At 37.2% G+C, this 23160-nt stretch overlaps 2 protein-coding genes across 2 annotated transcripts in view; one reads left to right on the top strand and one right to left on the bottom strand.

Moving 5' to 3' along the window:
* Positions 1–4347: 4347 nt before the first annotated feature.
* On the top strand, positions 4348–5782 carry LOC121238444. The gene is made up of 3 exons (XM_041135288.1): positions 4348–4928; positions 5020–5109; positions 5495–5782. The coding sequence occupies exons 1-3, from the start codon at positions 4839–4841 to the stop codon at positions 5780–5782; spliced, it is 468 nt and encodes a 155-aa protein (XP_040991222.1). The 5' UTR covers positions 4348–4838.
* A 6921-nt stretch (positions 5783–12703) lies between these two features.
* LOC121238243 (beta-glucosidase 13-like) overlaps positions 12704–23160 on the bottom strand; it is a 47139-nt gene continuing 36682 nt past the window's right edge. The window contains exons 3-4 of the mRNA XM_041135071.1: positions 13142–13250; positions 12704–13033 (exon numbers count right to left, since the gene is read on the bottom strand). Coding sequence (XP_040991005.1) covers positions 12865–13033; positions 13142–13250 — 278 coding nt within the window. The 3' untranslated portion in view covers positions 12704–12864. The remainder of the gene's footprint in view (positions 13034–13141; positions 13251–23160) is intronic.

The following is a 23160-nucleotide window of genomic DNA, read 5'->3' as shown; positions in this document are numbered from 1 at the left end:
TTTAATAATTCAAAAATTTATTCTCTTGTTTTAAAATTATCGAATATTTTAAATGGTTTATTTTATGATCTTTAAATTGTGAAAATTAAATTGTTATGTTTTCTTAATATTTATTTATTGTTGTACATTTAAATTGTTCTTCTTTTTAAATTAATTGATTGTGAGATTTAATTATTTTATTTTCATTGTATCATTACGTTTAATTTATTTTAATGGATTTGCTGTTTTAAAATCATTTTCGTTGGATCATTTTCTGTGACCCAAGATGTGAGGGTTGTACCTCATTTCTTTCCCTTCATTTTTCATTTTCCTTTTTCTTTTCTTTCCTCTTTTTTTTTTTTTTTTTTTTTTTTTTTCTCTTTTTCTTTCCCCCAGCTCTCCACCGCGCGACAGCCTTTCCCCTTCCCTTTCCCGTGCGTCCGCGTCTTCCTTACCCAACCCACCGCCGTCGTGCCCTCGTGCGCGACACCGCCCCTCCCGTTCGCTCCTACACCGGCCGGCGACCACTCTCCGTCAATCCCAGCCCCTATCTCGCCGGCGTTCTTCTCCATGCACGGCTTGAAGCTGCGGCGTTCCTTGAGCTCGCGCGCCGCCGTCGCGCCACCTCCGGCCACCATTTCTTCACCACTTCATTCTCAACCTCTTAGCAACCCAATAGACCCAACCCCAGCTCCGATCGGTCACCGGTGAAGCCTATCTATCTCCATTTTCGATTTGGACATCTTTGGCCTAAAACCACCATTTGTGCCGCCACCCACAGCAAACCACCACCACCATTGGCTTCACCGACCTCTCTAAGCCCTACCCTATCAATTTCGGGTCTTAGTTTGTCCCCATTCAAAAGTGGGTATTTGAGACTCACGGCCACAGTGTATTTTACACTGTTTCGTTGCTGAGCCACCACCTTTTGCACCACCGTGATCATTCGGAAATTATTATATAGCACTATAAGTATTTTTCCAAAGAACTATCGTGATTTAAATATATTTTTGCACTAACTTATATTATTGTGATCTGGTTGGACATGCCGGACTGAGTCCGAGGAGTTCGGGGGTCGGATGGATTGTGGACGGAGTTGTGTATTTGGTTGGTATTGTGAAATGTCGGTTGTTGGTATGGTGTTGTTAATGTACATGGCATATTGCACGCATGATCATGTTTGTAAAGATATCTGAGTTTTTGGGTACATGCATTCATGTTCATGTGTTTCATGAAAACTGGGTTTTCATGTGTTAAAGGATTTTGGGTGCGTGTGTATCACGACCCCAAGCCGAGATTGGGCATTATCTCGGTGGAGCTCCTCTGGTCACTCGGGAGCGGAATATACTGAGTGACGTCCCCTGGATTGTCGCTGGGCGACGATGGGATCAGACGAGATGGTCTCGTGCCGACTCCATGGCCCCTCTGCTAGCGGGGGCTAGATGATGCTTGGCCACGAACGCGCTGGGCGCGGAACTGGGCATTGCTCGTTGGGTAGTGGGTGCTTGGCCATGAACGCGCTGGGCGCGGAACTGAGCATCGCTACGAAACCAGGACGTGCGGATGATCCTTAGGGGAGATCATGGTGCATTGGTTAATGGAATAATGGGCTATTTTCTGGGAAAATAGCGTGTGTTGAATAAAAAGATTTTATGTGATTCATTTTTTGGGAAAATGAGGTTTTATTGATTTGGGTCATTTTTTAGGAAATGACGGAGTATTATTTTTGGGCCAAAATGGGATTTTGGCGTGTGTTGAAAATATCTATTTTCGGGGAAAATAGTATTTTTGGATCTAATGCATATTTCATCATATGCATGCATGTTGGTCGCATTATTGTATTTTTATCTCGTAGTTGTTTGGTCTATACTTACCTGCGGTACCATTTTGTGGTAACGCAGATTTCGATGCAGATGAGGCTGAGGGTGAGCTTGAGGATTCGGCTCCGCTCGAGGAGTGATCTGGGATCGCTCGTTTTGATTTGAGACTTGTAAAATATTTATTTTGGATGACTGTATAATTTTTAAACCTTTTTCCTGATTGTTTAAATTGTATTAACCATTCTGGTACTTAGTAGACTTAATTATCCGTTGCGTTGTTTATTGTACACTGTTGCATGTACACACACTTGGCACTATAGTTGGGATGTGTGACCCTGTTGTCACCATCCTGGCGTCTCAATTCCCGTATCTCCTTACATGGAGGTCGAGGGCGCCACAACGTACGCACGCACGCATCAATACTGGTCGAATATAACACGTGGTGATCATGAATATCTTTCATGTATTAATTATACAAGGCCATAATAATTTAATGTTGGTACTTTTATAGTCATTAAGCATATATATATATATATATATAATACTTGATCATCATCCTGAAGATTCGAATATTGATATAGAGAGAGCGCACAAATTTTTAATTAAGTTGTTCCTTTGTTTATTAGCTGACATAAAGAAGTACAAATAATTAGACGTACGTATTATCTTCCTACGTACTTGTGAGATTAGGATTTTAGAAAACCTGTCAATGAATACATTGCAATAAAATTTAACAATCACATATACATGCAATTATAAAGTAATAATCTTATATATAAATTAGAGTGGTTCACGTGGGATATAATACATGAAAGTATATACTGACTGATAAAAAAGTTGCTACAAATTAGAGTCATTCATTGGGATATATCACGTGGGAACTGAAAGTATCAATAAAAAATAATTTATCAATTTGCTGATGCCTTCTGCACTGCTCATGATGCATCTGTGAATGACTTGTCCAGATATCCAAAATCCACAAGTAGCGTGACCTTTGAGATCAGATGAGAGGACACTTGCGCGGGAGAATGAAAAGTGGAAAGCGCCAAACCATCTGTAGGCACTCTGCTCAATTCAGTCCTGAAGGAGTTGAAATTGGTTGTGCATATTTCTGCTGTCCAGTTCAGATATTGGTGAAGGCTTAACTCTGTTTTGGACATTGGAATCCTCTGGTCGAAGGCAAGCTTCCTCACTGCAGTCCTGAACAAATTGGTTGGCCATTTTCTTACACTCCTTTTACACATTCTGCACATTAAAACTTTAGTATTCATACCACTAATCTGAGTAGGAATTGCATGTTAGGGAAATGGTTCTTGCAAATAGAGGGAGAGGTGGAGGAATAGTGGGACCAGGGCCACGAGTGTTGCCTCCTATTGGGCAACACTTGCAACCAGAAGCACCGAGAGGTTGGACTCTCAGAGATGAAAGGGAGGTGGAATCTGATGACTCCACTCAACTTCCAGATGATGTAAGTTCAGCATTTTTGCCCAACTGTAATCCAGCAGATCAGGTGAATGCAGAATCTGAGGGTAAGAATGATGTTGTTATGATGATTAACTTTTACATAAACACAAACCAGTAGACATTATTTATTTAGGTTTTACAAGTTAGTGGACAAACTAGTAGAATCTGAGCTTATTACAAGTTTTCAGTCTCTCATAATTAAATGGTTGGTATATACAACTTACTGGAGATGATAAGTCTGAATATTTCTATAACTAAATAAAGCTTATTGCAAAATGCAGTAGTTATATGGTGATGGTTGGTATATAAAGCTTATTGGAAGTTAAAAGTCTGAATATTTCTATGGTTGGTATATAGAACTTATTGGACCTTATAAGTCCGAATATTTCTATAACTAGTGCCAGCTTATTGCAACATGCAATAGTTATATTTCTATGGTTGGTATGTTGGATCTTATTGCAACTTAAAAGTCATAAGACTCTATGGTTGGTATACAAAGCTTATTGCAAAATAAAAGTCCGAAAATTTCTATGGTTGGTATGTAAAGCTTATTGCAACTTATTTAGTCTAATGTATTTTTATGCTTGGTATATATGGTACCAAGGAGTAGTACACATGGTAGGGGTGTAGCCAAAGGGATGGAGTTTGAGAGGCTGTGAAAGTATGGCAAGATACCACTGCAGATAAAAGATGGGAAGACAGGCCTAAGCTGTAACAACAGGACAGTCTACACAACGAGAGTGACGTGGATCGGGCAGAAATGAGGCATGTTAGCTTGAGTGTCGTTGACGTAAAGGAGAAAGATGAACTGATTGATCGAGTTCGAGTAAGGTTTTTTTACATTGAATGATTAAATGTAGAAGGTTTTTCCTTTGTTGATGATTTAAATGGAAGATGTTGTTTATCTTCAATGATTACGCATAAATTTCCATCCAGATTACAAGAATTACCAATAATATCACCAATGTTCAATAATGGTGGAGGACAGGATTTGAATGTAGTGAATCATTCAATGGTAATATCTCAATGCTAAGATTAACCATTGAGATGATTTATCATGGGACATGTAAATTTATTACCAAGAATATGAAAAATCCCACAACTGGGCATCTGTTTTTAACAAAACCAGATTAGTAAAACATGTTTTAAATATTGATAAAGGGTTTATAACACAATGGCATTTCTAGGCTGACTTTGTATTGGATTGGACGAAGAAAAATCATCGTCAGACAGTCACAACTCAGCTATCACGTGCATACAATGCGTTTCATTACATGTTGCACCGGAAATACATAGAATATGCAACACATGAGGAGGCATTAGTTAATGGAGGTTCAATGGTAGATAGGCCAGTTTGGGAGTGGTTATGCAGTCGGTGGGCTAGTGTTGAATTCAAGGTACGTATTAAAGACTGTCAAAACCGGAATGAGAATAAGATGTACAGCTTGTTACTAAATTCCTTTGTCTGAAATTTGTGGGTTTCTATATAGCTAAAACAGAACATAGATGATGTCTTATTAATCACCGAGATGTTTTGATGCCTTGTCAGTTTCAATTTGTGTTTTGTTTTAGAAAATGTCCACTCAAAACAAAGAGAATAGGCGTAAACAAAGGGTCAACCACACAAGCGGAAGGACATCGTTTGTTGTACTAATGGAAAGAAGGGTATAAACTTATTTCTTTTTCTGAATGTTTGCATTTTATTTGAAATGGGATCCGAATATTTGATTGGTTTGCCTATTGATGAAAAATTTAGAAGGACCGGAATCTAATTGATTTCTACAAGGATGCGCACTGGTCAAATAAAAAGGGCAGATTCATCACACCAACCACGAAAGAGAATTATGTAAGCACAAGCAAACTGGTTTTTCAGATCCAATTTCTGTGTATTAGTAAATTGATAATTGTTTAGTCTATGGTATTGTGATATTGTGTTTACTACTCTAAGTATAAGTTAATTATTTTTTTAGCAATATTAGTTAAGAAAGCATCAACCTTATATGCCCAACAAAATTACAGCAGAGATCAAAGATACTGTTATTGCTAGGAATTTCACTCAGTTTGCATAATGAATTGCTCACAATCCATATTCAAAATTGGTGAGCTGAATATATAAACGTTAATGTATGTTAGGATCAACTAGTTAGGTGATAACACATAATATTGAATGGGAGCTTTAAGCTGATAGAGCAAGAAAAAGGCTGATGTTTGGGTTCTTATAAATACCACAGAATCAAATGGTTGAATTGATGAATGCAAAAGAACCAGAGTATCGCACTGATGAAGCAGTAGCAACCATTTTTAGGGAGGTTCTGGGACATAGGTCTGGCTATTCTAGAGGGCTGGACCACTCTGTTATGCCGGAATCATCTATAGTTCCTGGAGTGACCAATGTAGAGTATGAACGCCTTGCTAAGGAAAATAAACAGAATCTGAAAAATGCTGAGTATTACAAAAATCGGATGCTTGATATTGAAGGTGGTTTCGCTGGCTATGAGGGACCATATGCAGGAGTATGAGCAACACGTCAACATTACAATGTCAGAACTAAGGACACAATTAGAGTCTCAGAGAGAGACTCAATCCACAGATCCTTAGCCCCAATGAATTTGTCAGTAGTTACTCATGAGTATTTTGTATTTTGACTTACAACTATACTTTTGATGAAGGTGTCATGGGGAGATCAGTAGAAAAAATACTTTTGTTCAGCACAGCTAGGGAAATCTTCAATTGATGGAGAGGGTAAAGGAAAATAGGTAATTTGGTAATTCCTCTATCTGTTACAAATTCTATGATGTGTAGAGCATGTCATTTATTTTCCATTTCAGCACAGCTAGTTTATGATAAAAATATGGGTAGAGTGTGGGATCCATTAAATAATATGTGGGCTTTATGTTAGTGTTATTGGTATGCTCTGTAAGCTGTGTGAGGTTAGCATGATCTGGTTGCACCATAAGGGATTGACATTAGAATTAACATAGTTATAGTTAGAACATTTTTGGCCTTACATTCCTTATGATGTTGGGGAAGTTAAATATCTGATCATGTCTGACATCAAAGTAACCTTTGTTTGCTAAGAATAAATGTGATATCCCGTATTTTTAGTGTATTTTGATTGAAAGATTATTTTATTAATTTAAAAATTTATTCTCTTGTTTTAAAATTGTCAGATTTTTAGTGGGTTTATTTGTATGATTTTTAATTTGTGAAAATTAAATTTGATATGTTTCCTTAATATTAATTATTGTTATGCATTTAAATTGTTCTTCATTTTAAATTAATTGATTGTTGGATTTAATTATTTTATTTTCATTTTACCATTACATTTAAATTATTTTATTTAACTTGTTGTTTTAAAATCTTTTTCGTTGGATCATTTTTTTGTGATCCAAGATGTGAGGATTGGATTTCATTTCTTTCCCTCCATTTTTCTTTCCTCTTTTTCTTTTCTTCTTCTCTTTTCTTTTTTCTTTCTTTTCTTTTCTTCCCTGCTCTCCCGCTCTCGAAGGCCTCTCTCTTCTCTCTTCTCCCAGCCCACTGCCGCCGCACCGCCGTGACCGGCACCGCCCAGCCCATTAGCTCTCCCTCCCTCTGGCGACCACCCCACTCCATTCTCAGCCCCTTTCGCGCTGCCGTTTGTCCCCACGAACAGCCCAAAGCCGTGGCACATCTTGAGCTTGCGCGTTGCCGTCGCGCCACCTCCGGCCACCATCTCTTCACCACTTCATCCTCGACCTCCTAGCAACCCAATGCACCCATTCTTAGCCTCGATCTACCACCGGTGAAGCACATCCATCAACATTTCCGTTTTGGGCATTTTTTGCCTTAAACCACCCTCTAAGCCACCACCCACGGCAAACCACCACTACCATTAGCTTCATCGAAATTCCTAAGCCATACCCTATCAATTTCAGGTCTTGGTTTGTCCCCATTCAAAAATGGGTATTTGAGACCTACGGCCACAGTGCATTTTGCACTATTTCGTTGCTGTGCCGCCACTGCTAGCACCTCTGTGATCTTTCAAAAATTATATTATAGCATTGTAAGTATTTTTCCAAATAACTTTCGTGATTTAAATGTATTTTTGCACGAACTCATTTTATCTGTGAACTGGTTGGTTATGCCGGACTGAGTCCGAGGAGTAAGGGGGGTCGAATGGATTGGATAATGAAGTTGTTTGTGAAATTAGATTGTGTTGACATTTGTTGGTTGGATATTGGTGATTTTAGGAAGTGATGATATATTTTGGAATTATGAGGGTTTTAAGTTTTGAGGAATTAAAATAGGTTATTTTAGAAACTTAGGTTTAAATATCAAAATTCGTGATTGATTGAAAACATACGGAAATTACGTGATTATTTTATAGATGACGATTTATAGTCGACTCGACATTTTTGAGAAAAATTCTGAAAAGCTAAGAAGTCCAGGTAAGCAGGGTTCCTTTGCTAGATTTGTATAAAATAAAATGGACTGAGGTTGATTTTTGAAAATATGTATGTTTTGTTATGAAAAGAGATTTGAACTACCTCAGTTTTTTGTTCTGCATTACTCATGAGATTCTGTTTAAAAATAAAGTATTTTCTGGCGTGACTGGTGTAGACATGAGCTATTTTGCATTTTGCTTCTGAATAGTGTAAAAGAGAGCGAATATGAAAGTTTGTGCATAAAATTATGTTTTGTGATCTGATTCTATTCTGTTCTGAAGATGTTCTGTACTCTGATGTGATGTGATTTCTGAAAACTTTGTTCTGTTCTGAAGATGTTTTGTACTCTGATATGATGTGATTTCTGAAAAGTTTTGGCATGACATTCTGAATCGGGATGTGGTTTGTGGATGGTGACCTATTTGACCTACAACGGGTGCTAATAGTGGCTTCTGTTTGGGTTGGTACCAACTGTTCTGTTTCTGGTGCATCCACTTTGGAAACAAAGTGGTTTTCTGGTGGTCTTTCCTGTGTGCACACTCGGGGTTCTGAGAATAAATAAGACGAAGATTCACATTCTGTTTCTGCTCAGTTAGCTACCAGGGTTTGCACAACCCTACCACGGGGGTTAAACATGGCCTCTGATGCGATGTGATGTTCTGGTATGATGGTGGTCAGTTATGCTATGCCAAAAGACTTTGAATAAGAATATATATATATATTATTATTTTGAAACCTTCGCTCTGATATTTTGATAGCATGTTCTGACTCTGCATTCTGAAAAGAAAATAAAAAGTATTTTGTTCTGCATTCTAAAATCTGTAAATGCTCATGTTTGCATACTAGTATATGTTCTCTGCTTACTGAGTTGTTGATAACTCACCCCCTCTTATCTTCAATATTTTCAGATGATTTTTTATTATTTCACCTGAGAATCAAGACTATGAAGAATTGGGTGAGATGACTTAAGAATAGTGGATTAAGAATAGAAAGCTTTCGATGAATATTGGTGATTTTTTATAATTATATTGTTGAAATGTGAATTTAAGTGACATGTAGAGAAGTTAGTAATTTTTGGGGTTACTGTATTGAGAATTTCATATACGAATATGTGTAGTTAATTAAATTTGAAGTGTTTACGTTGGATTTGGAACTTTTGGAAGAGTATTAGCGATGTTAGAGTTGATTATCAGGTAACATGAGTTAACTCTCCGGACCCTCGGGGACGGGGTGTTACAATAAAAGTGAGCATATTGCTCATGTAAATGTTGTTCCGAAGGTTTGATTAATAGGAAACATTTTTAATAATTGAATCTGTTAAGATAATTCATGGAAGGTGGGATTTTCAGGTGAGGCATGTTAACAACATCATTGAATAACTTATATCCGTAATCTCAATATTAAATTTCTGGGAACAACTTGTTAATGCTAGATGAGAAGTATTAGTGCTTCTTAATAAAGAGCACTATATCAGTAAAAGAGTTTATGTGTTATTGATGAAAAACCATGCTGAGTGAGACTGAAAAAAGAGGCTATTACAGGGATGAGGAATCTGACACTAGAATGGAATCTGTAAATCTAATCTAAATATACTAGCATGGAATCTTTGAATACTAGCATGCAATCTGTGAACTTAATCTATAATTATTTTATTGCATGCTATTCAATTTCATGGGTGGTAGGTAGAATGGCCAGAGAATGATTGTGGACAATTTTTGAACTCATAAGTTTTTCCTCATCTAAACTGACAATTCCATTGGGTCCTATTCATGTATCTTTGTCTAGATGATTTCTTTGGATTGTTGGTTTTTTCTCATTAGGTTCATTCCATCCAGTTAGTAGATATATCGTGTAATAACCTTTTGCCCCATCTATGCTATAGTCAACATCGAAAACTAACTGGAATCATATATACACATGTTTGTTCATGGACCTACTCACAGTACAGCACAAAGAACATCTTACCTTGTGTGAAACTTCAGAAATTTCATAAATAATATGGATAGAGAAAACAGAAAAACTTATACTGACTTTATGCATGTGTTGTGTATTGCAACAGGTCAAATCACCTTCGAAGGGTATCCAACCGGTAGTGCTGATTTTATTTTTCTCTAGGCCCCAACAACTCCCAGACCCGAAGGATTTTCTCATGTGAAGTATCATGTACATGCATGTAGAGAGTTTGACATATAGATGAGTACTGCTGGCATGTATGGATAGCAAGTATTTAATAAGAACTAGCTAGTGTGAGTGCTAAATCAGTAAGTAATTGATGTGTTCAACTCATGAGTTCAATACATCAATTACTATATACTAGAAACTGAGCAGTTTATATATATATATATATATATATATATATATGTAGTGTTGTCTCAAGTCTTGATGAGGGCAATCAAGTTATTTTGTATGAATGCTAGAATCGTGATATATGCAAAATGTTCATGTAGATATAATTATATTACTGATGACATATATTTGTATGCATATGTAGAAAGTAACAATTATATATATATAGACCAAATTCAAAATGCAAGGGATTATGTGAAAACCCTATATCTATATATATATATGTATGTGTAAACCCAGTGCAGATCAAATAGAAGGGGTAGATTAATTTCTACCCAATTAGGCAAGGGATAAACTTCACAAACAACTCATGAGTCCTGTTTTTATGGTGCCTTGCAAATTGAAATGTAATGAATCAATTAGGACCTCTGCTACTAATGGATCCATTATTTCTAAATTATAATCAATGAATTCGGCAGAACCCCCCTTATAATCAATGAATTCGGAAGAACCCCCCCCCCCAATTTTACGAACAAACACCACTGCAAATTATATGGGCAAAAATGATGATTTCCAGCGCCTATTACGTTCGACGGAATACCCCTAACATTCATACTGTTTAATATTGGTCAAAACCCAATTTTCGGCAACCTATTTTGCCCCGGAAAACCCAATAATTAATTAGAAGAAATTAAAATTCCTCTTGGCGATTTCAATCACCATAAATACCTGGTATCGCGATCTAATCTGCAACTTCCTCCACTTTCTCTCGGCATGTATGGAATCGCAGCTAGTTTCCTGGCGTCTCTCAACTCTCCGATAAAAAGCACCTTTTGCGACGAACCAATCCCGCAGGCACCACCACGGATCTTGCGGCGGCAAAGTCGATTGGGACCCAAAATTTTGCAGCATTTATGGATGGCCGTTGCTTCGGAGGACAAAATCGTCGAGAATTTCCTCTCAATTTATGGAGAAGCATTGCAGCGAAAAGAGTGGCTTATGTCAGGCTCGAATAGCGGCAGTTTATCTGCACTAGATAAAACGCCGCGTTTAATTTTTTGCGGCAATTATGATGCTTATAGCGGCGACATATGACCGCCGCAAAAAGTGTATATTCTTGTAGTGTATAAAGCGTGGAGGTAATTAAGAAGAACTCACGGATGAAAAGTGAAACTACTTGTTTCTTGATAAGTAATGCAAGGTTAATTTAATAGACTCGGCACTTAGGTCTCCATTGGTGAACATGCAAACCCTAGAGGCTGTAATGTATAAGATCAATTTCTCAAAGACCAAATATTTGATTAAGCAATAACAAGTCAAATTAAGAATATTGTAAGTATAAACCTCAGCATATCACATATGATAAATGCTAAGACAACAAAAATCGAAACAGTAGAAACCCCAAAAGAGATTTTTTTTTTATATATGAATAGATGTTTTCATAACAATTAATGCAAGATCATTCAACCATTGGCGGACCCACATTATACTTAGGGGGGCAAAACATAAAATGCCCCCTAAATTTTATACATAATTCTACAAATATAGAAAATGACTCCCCAAAAAATGACAATCTCTATATGCTCTCTAAAGTTTTCTAAAATTTTAATATACCTAGAAATATTGCCTCTTTCCAAATTTTTTTTTTCTTATAACACCAAAATTTTGTTTAATTTCTAGATATTATCTATTTTCAAGGATGTGGCCTCTTCAAAATTAAAATTAAAAATAAGTTTAGGAGAAATAATAAAGCTATTAATATGGATCTCAAAGTTTTTAGTTATACAATATTGGTCTTCTTAACATGGATCCAAAGTAAAAATAAAAGAGATATTATTTAAGGTCGATGATCTATACAAAATAGTTTGTAGCTATATTTTTATGATTTTTCAATCTCTTTTTAATTTACATAAGAGAGATTATGTTTGTAGTCCTAAGATGTGCAATTAAGTCACAAACACTTTCCATATAAAAAGTTGGTAAATCTAGGACCCATATGAAAAAAATAATTGTGGATCCCTTTTGTTTTTCAAAAAAGAGTGCATAGAGCTTGCACACCATAAACTATATCTAGTATTACTCTTTACATAAATGTTTCACACAATAGAAAAGTTGGCTCTCTCGACACAATTGGTGGTTCTGCCATTGCATTGAACTATAAAAAAAATGTACAAAAGAAATTCTTAGAACAAAGTTATATATAAGAGGCTTCCAATCAGATTAATTAGACTAATCAAGCCTACTAGAAAGCTCCAATATCATTATATTTATTCTTACAATTCCTTAAATCTAATGAGTAAAGAAAAACAATAATTCACATTTGTCACTTTAGGACTTACTATGTATGTATGATAGCCATTCGAATAAAGAAAAAACAAGAATATTTTGAGATCTAAGCTCAGCATATCACAAGTGAATTGCTAAGGCATTAATAAAATTTGAACCCAGTCAATGTAAAAGTCCAAAATTATTTCGACTATTGATAATAAGATGAGATGAGATGGTTTTAAATGAAAGTTGAAAGTTAAATAAAATATTGTTAAAATATTATTTTTTAATTTTATTATTGTTTTAGAATTTGAAAATTTTGAATTATTTATTATGTTTTGGATGAGAATTCTGAAAAATTGTAATGATGAGATGGGATAGAATGAAACACCTTTACTATCCAAACTGCGTTAGCTTTGAAAATTTCAACACTAAAAATGCGAAAATTTGAACAACCACGCATAATAAAAGGCGGAGACCATCCGCAAAGCAATTTATCATTCTGCAAGCGTTTCAGCCAATACAGAAAGAAAATTACATTATTTAAAAAGTACAATACTCATAGTGAAGAGATACATGCTCAATTTATTGATAGGCAGTTCGTAATGCGAAAATCTTCATTTCTATTTCTTGAGGAAATTCTTGAACCATTGTGCTGAAAGTTTAGGGTGTCTTTTCAATCCGTTCTCAAAGTCGATAAAGTGGATGCCAAACCGAATCGTATAACCAGAAAACCATTCAAAGGTGTCCGAGAATGACCAAGCAAAGTATCCTTTAACTCTCACGCCCTCCCTACTCCAAGGAAAAAAAATGAATTAAAGGTCATAGATCATTCACAGAGAGAGAGAGAGAGAGAGAGAGAGAGAGAGAGAGAGAGAGATGTATGGATTAAGCACTTACCCAATAGCCTTGTGAACATACGCAAGGTGCCTATAATGATAATCAATTCTGTGGGTGTCCACAAGAGCTTCCTTAAGAGGTATTGAGGCATTATTGTGCTCATTGATTCCTAGTAAAAGATTACGGTTTAGCTTAATTAGATAAAATGGGACATCCAAGAATTCATCATCGACTTTATGCAACAATAATTCAAAAAGGAAGAGAAAATTACCATTCTCGGTGATGTAAATTACTGGATCACCGTACTTGGTTTTTGTGTAGACATAGAGCCAATCCGAAGCAGCCTGAGATTTATAGACAATTAATGGTTAGCCTATTATCTATATGAAGCAGTGCAATTAATGGCCAAGCAATGCATAGTTTTACTGTTTAAACTCATAGTTCCCGTAAAACATGAAAACACGAAGAATCCTCAAAATGTTCCAGTAAAACATGAAGAGGCAAGCGAATGGTCAAGCGGTGCAATAGTAAACTTTAAACACGAAGAGGCAACCGAAGTAACCAAAAAACAAAACCCGAAGTGGCAAGCGGTTTTCTACGTTTCAAACAGGAACCGAAGAAGTGTTTATATATATTTTAGAAAATTGCTTTTCTTTCTTTCACTTTCTTTTCCGCTCTCTCCCTCTCTCTCAAATCAAGTGAGGCCAGGTCAATGTACTTTCTGCATTCAACTGTATTTCGGGTGTGGAGGTGCTGACGTTTGAAGGAAAATTAAAAAAAGATGACTCTAACTGTCTATCTAGGCATTACACATGTAATGTATCAATGTATTACCATTTTATTATAAATTAGTTTGGCCATTGTACATGATGCACGTACATAATGCATGGGTTTTAAAATTCCTCAAGATCATCGAGATCATCATTAATATTGGGAGTATTTTTATTTTATTTTATTTTATGTTGGAATATTCTTGATTATGGTACTAATTGTATCTATTTTGCATTGTTTCAAGTTGAACAATCATATATATATATATATATATATTACATTTTTAATATTGTAAATTGACCATGAAATATTTATTGGTAGAGTAAACTCTTTTATATATGCATACTTCATTATATATATATTTGATATATATCTTTAATAGTTATGGTAGTGATTAATTATGTATAATGAACTATTTAAATTTATAAAATTCAACATAAATAATAGCTCGCACATTGAGCAGAATACGGGCTCGTTATATATAACAGCCTGGTTGTGAGCTGCTTTATTTTTGTACATTTTTATGGTTCAATTATCTTGTGTTTGTTAAGAAAACATCTATTCATATATATGTATTTATATATATATATATCATTATGATTCTCTTTTGGGATTTATATTTTTTTATATATAGTTCTTTCTCACTAGGGATTCAAGAAACGTTTATCTCTTCTCTACCTTCTAGGGGTGGGCACTGTCCCCTACAGCCAAAAGCATGAGGGCTGATGCCCGCACGTCCCTCGTCTACGGACAGGGGCACTCGTCCAGGCCAAGTGGAAGTCTCGCTGCCCAGCCCTAAAATAGAGAGAAGAGATAAAAGAAAAATGAGTTATCCAAAGATAAAATTTATAACCCATTTATTGATGCATTTTTAATCACCCTGAAAGTTAAACTTATCACATTAACTGCAGATTTTTTGTAGTAGATCGATGATTAGCGGGAATATAGCTCTTTATGGTGATTTTAAACCGGCGCAAAAAAATAAACGTATCACAATTGCATAATATTTGCACTGATTTCCGCCAATGCATTTTTTGTGGCTAAATTCACTTTTTGTTACTATTTTGAGACTGCCACATGCAGAACTTATCGCAACAAGAAGCAATATCTGTTGCAGTACTGTGCTTATCTGCCAGCACTTGAGGCCGCCCAGCTAAGGTGAGGTTGGAGTTGATCAGTTTCAAACTTAATTAATTGGTCACATAGCAACTTGACTAACTATCCCTTAATTAGAATCCTTTTCAGGCATTACAAAAACAAGAAAAATAAAAATGCTTCTCAAAAGACGAAATACTTGATAATTATATATGAGAAGGCTGACAAATGGTCAATTATGCGATAGTAATACTCTTCAATATCTTGGGTTAAAAGAGTTTTATGTGTTCAAATAAGAGTATTAATTAGATAATGTGATCTAATTTTGTTTGGAGTGTGAAATGATTTTCTTGTCTATAGTTAAATTCAGATGGGCTCATATAGCTTATGATGTTTGTAACACTCCATATTTTAGTGTATTTTTAATTGAAGGGTTAGTTTTATTAATTTAAATATTGATTCTCTTGTTTTAAGTTTATCGAATTTTTTGTTGGTTTATTTTTATGATTTTTAATTTGTGAAAATTATTTTGATATGCTTTCTTAATATTAATTATTGTTACGCATTTACATTGTCCTTTTTTTTTTTTTTTTTTTTTTTATATGATAACGAACCGCATTTCATTCATAAAGAGGACATACAACTATGACTTAAAAAAGTCAGTTACAAACGATAAAAGCTCCCCAGCACACTTTCATGGCTGACAAGGTCTAGTCCAGGCGGCAGATCTCTGAAGACTTAAGTCTAAGAGATCTATCGTGCACAGTAATAATAACCGGGTGACAAAACTCATACCCCGACTAATCGGAATAGGGTGCACCAAACCCCATACACCGCCTAAGTGGAGCGGAGAACACACCGTTCAAATTGAGGTCCGAAGGGACATATTTTTAAATTTTTATTGTCTAAAAAGTAAAACAAGACACGAAATAAATACAAGAAGACACAGTAAAACAAGAAGGAATAGTGCTGTAACACCCCGTATTTTAGTGTATTTTTATTGAAGTATTATTTTTATTTTATTCAAAAATTATTCTCTTGTTTTAAAATTATTGGATTTTAATTGGATTATTTTTAGGATTTTTAATTGGTGAAAATTAATTTTTATGTGCTTTCTTAATATTTATTTATTGTTGTGCATTTAAATTATTTTTCATATTTAATTAATTACTGTGGGATTTAATTATTTCAATTTGACTTTACCATTACGTTTAAATTATTTTATTTAACTTGAGGTTTTGAAATTGTTTCCGTTGGATCATTTTTGTGACCCAAGTTATGAGGATTGGACCTCATTTCTTTTCCCTCCATTTTTCTTTCCTCTCATTTTCTTTTCTTTCTTTTCTTTTTCCTTCTTATTTCTCCTTCTCTCCCGCGTGAAGCCCAGCCCGCTCTCCCTCTCTCCCTTGCGTCCGTCGCCCATACCCAACCCGCCGCCGTCGCGCCGCCGTGACCGTCACCGCCCACCCCATTTGGTTCCTCAGCCGCCGGCGACCTTACCCCACTAACCTCACCTCCATTTGCGCCGCCGTTAACCACCAGTAGCCCTTCAAAGCCGCGGCGTTACTTTCGCTCCAGCGCCGCCGTCGCACCACCATTGGCCACTGTAACACCCCGTATTTTAGTGTATTTTTACTGAAGAAATTATTTTTATGTAATTAAAATAATTTCTCTTATTTTAAATTGGTTGGATTTTTAGTGAGTTTATTTCTATGATTTTTATTTGGTGGAAATTATTTTTATATGCTTTCTTAATATTTATTTATTGTTATGCATTTAAATTGCTTTTAATATTTAAATTAATTACCGTGGGATTTAATTATTTCAATTTGACTTTACCATTACGTTTAAATTATTTTATTTAACTTGTGGTTTTAAAATCGTTTCCGTTGGATCATTTTTGTGACCCAAGTTATGAGGATTGGACCTCATTTCTTTTCCCTCTATTTTTCTTTTCCTTTTCTTTTTCTTTTCTTCTTTTCTTTTTTTTCTTTTCTTTTTTTTTCCTGCTGGCTTCATTCTCCCGCGCGATTTCTCTCTCTCCTCTCCTCTCCTCCGCCCGTTTCCCTCATCCACTCCCAGCGCCGCCGTCCGCCGGCGGTGGTCGTCACCGCCCAGCCCATTAGACTCCCCAGCCGCCGGCCGTCCTACCCCACCAGTATCACCGCCGTTCGTGCCGCCGTTAGTCTCCACGAAGCCCACGAAACCCACGACGCCGCGGCACATTTTCCTCCATTGCGCCGCCGTCGCGCCACCTCCGGCCACCATCTTCCTACCACTTCATCCCCGGCCTCTTGGCAACCCATTGGACCCAACCCCAACTCCGATCCGTCACCGGTGAAGCCCCACCAAGTCCATCTCCGATTTGCACATTTTTGGCCTAAAACCACCCCTTGCGCCGCCACCCACGGCAAACCACCACCACCACTAGCTTCACCGACCTCCCTAGGCCCTACCCTATCAATCTTGGGTCTTCATTTGTCCTCGTTGAAAAGTGGGTATCTGTGACCCACGGCCACAGTGTATTTTACACTGTAGTGTTGCTCAAACGTCGCCTTTTTCAACTTCGCGATCCTCGGAAAATTATTATATTGCACTGTAAGTATTTCTCCAAAGAACTTTCGTAATTTAAATGTATTTTTGCACTAACCCATTTCACTGTGTTTTTGGCATGCCGGACTGAGTCCGAGGAGTTCGGGGGTCGGATGGATTTGTGATTGGAGTTGTTTGGTTGGATTTGATTGGATTGGTATTTGTTGGTTTGGATGTTGTGTTGGTACATGTGCATTTCATCATTTCATGCATGATCATGTTTGTAAAAGAAAACTGGGTTTTCGTGTATTGCATTCATGTTCATGTGCTTTGAAAAGCTATGATTTTATGTGTTAATATTTTTGGTGCGTGTGTATCACGACCCCAAGTCGAGATGGGGCATTAACTCGGTGGAGCTCCTCTGGTTACTCGGGAGAGGAATATACTGAGTAACGTCCCCTGGATTGTCGCCGGGCGACAATGGGATCGGACGAGATGGTCTCGTGCCGACTCCGTGGTCCTTCTGCTGGCGGGGACTAGAGGATGTCTGGCCACGTACGCGCTGGGCGCGGAACTGGGCATCGCTCGTTGCGTAGTGTGGGTGCTTGGCCATGTACGCGCTGGGCGCGGAACTGAGCACCGCTGCGAAGCCAGGACGTGCGGATGGTCCATAGGGGAGACCATGGTGCATATGGAAATAATGCATGGTGCATTTGGGATTAATGCACTATTTTCTGGGAAAATAGTGCGAGTTGATTTTTGGGTAAATCATTTTCTGGGAAAATGTTTTACGGATAATTTGGACCAAAATGAGATTTTGGTGTATGTTGTGGAAATTTATCATTTTCGGGAAAAATGATGTATTGTGAAAAAATGCATGTTTTCATGTGTATGCATGTTAGTTGCATTTAATGCATTTTGTATTACGTTGTTGTTTGGGTTATACTTACCTGCGAGACCATTTTGTGGTATCGCAGATTTTGATGTTGATGAGGAGGAGGAGGGCGAGCCTGAGGAGACGGCTCCGCCTGAGGAGTGATCTGGGATCACTCGTTTGTACTTTTAAAACTATTGTAAATTATTTTATGGATGACTGTATAACGGCTATTTAAATCTTTACTGATGTTTGATTGTAATTAAATTCTGGTACTTAGTTGACTATCCGCTGCGTTATTTTATTTGAACACTGTTGCATGTACACACACACTGGCACTTCGTTGGGATGTGTGACCGTGTTGTCTCCATCCTGGCGTCTCGATCCCTGTGTATTTTTATAAGGGGGATTGGGGGCGCCACAGGTGGTATCAGAGCAGTTCGGCTCTGGGTAAAACCACATGTCCCTTAGGATAGTACCAGAAAATTATTTTTATTATTATTTTAAAATAATAAAATTTTTGTTTAAGTGGTGTAAGTTAAGTTATTTATTTTATATTATGAGTTTATTACTATTTTATTTTATGTTAATTGATGTTAATTGACGTTATTTGTTTTTATTGTTTTAATTAGTGTTTACCTTTGGTTGAGTATGGTTTTATTGGCTTTGTTTATTTTATTGTATAATAATTCTGTTGTTTATTTATTTTATTGTATAATAATTTTGTTGTTTATTTATTTATTTGTATGTCATTTTAATTTAATTGTTTTATCTTATGGCGGATTATTTTATTGTTATATTTATTTTATGGTGATCTACTTCATTGGTTTTATGCATTTTGTCGTATGTTATTTTATTTATGAAATTTTATTTTATTTTGTTTTGTTCGAAATTGAAAGGCGGGTTAAGGGTTATGTTATGACAGGAAGATGGTACGACTGAGAAGGCCATTGTTAGGCTTAAACATTGGTATAGTAGGCCTGAACTCTTGGTGATTGGTTGTTTTAATATCAAGGCTCGAACATCAGGGTCTGGGAGAACTCTTTGGATTAGGTACTCAAGTTGCTGCTAAGGAGGGGAATAGTTTTAATTGCTTAGGATAATTGAGGATTTAGGTTCCGTAGAATTTAGGTAATGAGTCTTTGAGGTAGGGGGTTGTAAGTTCAACGAATGTCAATGTTAGATTTATGAGATGTTCATCTAAGGTTTGTGGCCCCATAGTTTTTTTTTTTAGAAAATAAGTTAATGGGATTTAAGCTGGTAGGTTCAACAAGCAATTAAGAGATTACTTAGACTAGAAGTTTTTGATCTTGCCGACCTCGATAAGCAATTTGATAACATTTGGGGTTTTAGAATTTACAAGTTTTATAAGGCGAATGTTTTAGATTTGAGTTCATCGATCTTGAGGATTTCAGGAAATGATTTATATCTGGGTTAAGGTTTTAGAATTCCAGAGTTGAATGGCTGAATTAAAATAGGATTGATCTGAGTTGAGTTATTGATATGAGAATTTTTAGGGGAGAATTTCTTTGGAGATGGAGGATGTTGATCTAGTTCAGTTAATAATTGATTTTAGCTTGAGGTTACAGTGTCAGGTTGAGGATTTAATCCATATCAATTTTAAGGATAATAGATGGTGACGATTAAAGAAATGATTCTTATTGATTTCGAGGATATAGGTTTAGTGATGGAAATGGTAATGATGACCACCTGCACGTTTGGAGGATTATTGGTTTTGGCTAAGGGTGCGTAAGATTGATGTATAGTAGTGGTGAGTGGTTATGGATTTCGGAGAGTATAGGTCCTAGTCTCATTTTGGTTTGAAAGAAGTGGTTTTGGTAGGTGTGGAAGAGGAGTCGACACAATAGTAGTAATTCAAGAGACCTTGGCTTGGAGTTTTTGGTGAGTCGATCGAAGTGTGCAATTGAAGTGGGTTACTCAATGAATCATGGTTGGGAATAGTTATTGTGATTATCTTCAGGAATTAATTGTGACTTGAGGTTACCTAGGAATTTAAATTTTAAGGTTATACTTTCTTTTGAAGTTTGAGCATCTAGTTGGTTGAATGAAGGACATTGTTATTTAACTTGAAGAGAGATTGATGGGATGTCACGTACGGTATATGATAAGATCTTGGAAGTTGAAGTTTAGACGTTAGCGATGAATGATATGATCAAGTATGTGGGGGTAATAAAGCATTAGGATCCTTGGGTGCTTTGTAATGGCTTTTGGTAGATTGAAGATTTGATCAGTATGGTTTGCCCTGAGGTTTAATAGTGATGTGCTATTGAAGGAACTAGTTGTGTTAATACTAGCTTATTGGAGTAGAAATAGGTGGGCGAGTTACCAAGGAAGTTTTGTTAATGTTTTGGTGAAGTCAATGGTGGTTTGCTGTGAGTTTAGTCACCGTTAGATTAGATGATGTTTAGAATGTAGATGGTGAGCTTTCGGGTTTAGGTTGTTAGGTAGAAGTCGCTAGGCACTCTTTTTGATTCGCTAGGTTGGAATTGAGTCTTTTAAAGGATGTTTCTTATCTTAGAGGAGATGAGTGTATTTTGGGTTGAGGTTGTTTATTTTCAATTTGGGATGCTGAGGTTGTTTGATATTGGGTTTCTGTCTTTGATCATGGTTGTATTTTATAGAATTTGATTTTGATCAAGGCAGCAGAAGTTAATTGAGGAATTTGAGTTATAACTCGTGGTTTTGGGAGAGAGAGTGTTTTTCTACCAAATTGTGATAAGGGTTTTGGTTAGTAGGAATGGAGCCACCTTGTACTCGATGGTGTTAGTTTCATGAGAACGTAATGTTTTATGCATGTGGCGAATATCAGAGTGCGCAGCAGAAGCGTGGTATTTTTGTTGTAGTCAGGAGTTCAAGTTGTGCTGATTTGAAGAATTAACGGTGACTTGAATTTTGAGAAGATATTTGTAATGGGAGATTAATCATTTGGTTGTGCAATTTGTTATTGATGGTTAACAGTGGAAGTGGGATGATATTTCTATGGATTTTGTGGTAGGGTTGCCGAGGACTCCTAGTGGGAAGAACTCAATTTGGGCGATTGTTGATGTCCAAGATATGTTGGCCATTTTCAGATCGTAGAGAAGGTTGCGCTTGTTGCTTATAGAGTGGCCTTGCCTGACTATTTTGGCAGTATGTTCTTAGTCTGCTCTTAGTTGAATCTTATTCCTGTCTTAGTCTTAATGTTGACCTTGCCAATTTCGAGGACGAAATTTTTTTAAGGGGGGGAGGATGTAACACCCCGTATTTTAGTGTATTTTTACTGAAGGAATTATTTTTATGTAATTAAAATAATTTCTCTTATTTTAAATTGGTTGGATTTTTAGTGAGTTTATTTCTATGATTTTTATTTGGTGGAAATTATTTTTATATGCTTTCTTAATATTTATTTATTGTTATGCATTTAAATTGCTTTTAATATTTAAATTAATTACCATGGGATTTAATTATTTCAATTTGACTTTACCATTACGTTTAAATTATTTTATTTAACTTGTGGTTTTAAAATCGTTTCCGTTGGATCATTTTTGTGACCCAAGTTATGAGGATTGGACCTCATTTCTTTTCCCTCTATTTTTCTTTTCCTTTTCTTTTTCTTTTCTTCTTTTCTTTTTTTTCTTTTCTTTTTTTTTCCTGCTGGCTTCATTCTCCCGCGCGATTTCTCTCTCTCCTCTCCTCTCCTCCGCCCGTTTCCCTCGTCCACTCCCAGCGCCGCCGTCCGCCGGCGGTGGTCGTCACCGCCCAGCCCATTAGACTCCCCAGCCGCCGGCCGTCCTACCCCACCAGTATCACCTCCGTTCGTGCCGCCGTTAGTCTCCACGAAGCCCACGAAACCCACGACGCCGCGGCACATTTTCCTCCATTGCGCCGCCGTCGCGCCACCTCCGGCCACCATCTTCCTACCACTTCATCCCCGGCCTCTTGGCAACCCATTGGACCCAACCCCAACTCCGATCCGTCACCGGTGAAGCCCCACCAAGTCCATCTCCGATTTGCACATTTTTGGCCTAAAACCACCCCTTGCGCCGCCACCCACGGCAAACCACCACCACCACTAGCTTCACCGACCTCCCTAGGCCCTACCCTATCAATCTTGGGTCTTCATTTGTCCTCGTTGAAAAGTGGGTATCTGTGACCCACGGCCACAGTGTATTTTACACTGTAGTGTTGCTCAAACGTCGCCTTTTTCAACTTCGCGATCCTCGGAAAATTATTATATTGCACTGTAAGTATTTCTCCAAAGAACTTTCGTAATTTAAATGTATTTTTGCACTAACCCATTTCACTGTGTTTTTGGCATGCCGGACTGAGTCCGAGGAGTTCGGGGGTCGGATGGATTTGTGATTGGAGTTGTTTGGTTGGATTTGATTGGATTGGTATTTGTTGGTTTGGATGTTGTGTTGGTACATGTGCATTTCATCATTTCATGCATGATCATGTTTGTAAAAGAAAACTGGGTTTTCGTGTATTGCATTCATGTTCATGTGCTTTGAAAAGCTATGATTTTATGTGTTAATATTTTTGGTGCGTGTGTATCACGACCCCAAGCCGAGATGGGGCATTAACTCGGTGGAGCTCCTCTGGTTACTCGGGAGCGGAATATACTGAGTAACGTCCCCTGGATTGTCGCCGGGCGACAATGGGATCGGACGAGATGGTCTCGTGCCGACTCCGTGGTCCTTCTGCTGGCGGGGACTAGAGGATGTCTGGCCACGTACGCGCTGGGCGCGGAACTGGGCATCGCTCGTTGCGTAGTGTGGGTGCTTGGCCATGTACGCGCTGGGCGCGG

Source organism: Juglans microcarpa x Juglans regia, chromosome 7D, assembly GCF_004785595.1.
Source record: "Juglans microcarpa x Juglans regia isolate MS1-56 chromosome 7D, Jm3101_v1.0, whole genome shotgun sequence".
NCBI lineage: Eukaryota > Viridiplantae > Streptophyta > Magnoliopsida > Fagales > Juglandaceae > Juglans > Juglans microcarpa x Juglans regia.
Note: the sequence above shows the minus strand (reverse complement) of the source record. Positions and strands in the feature narration are given on the sequence as shown.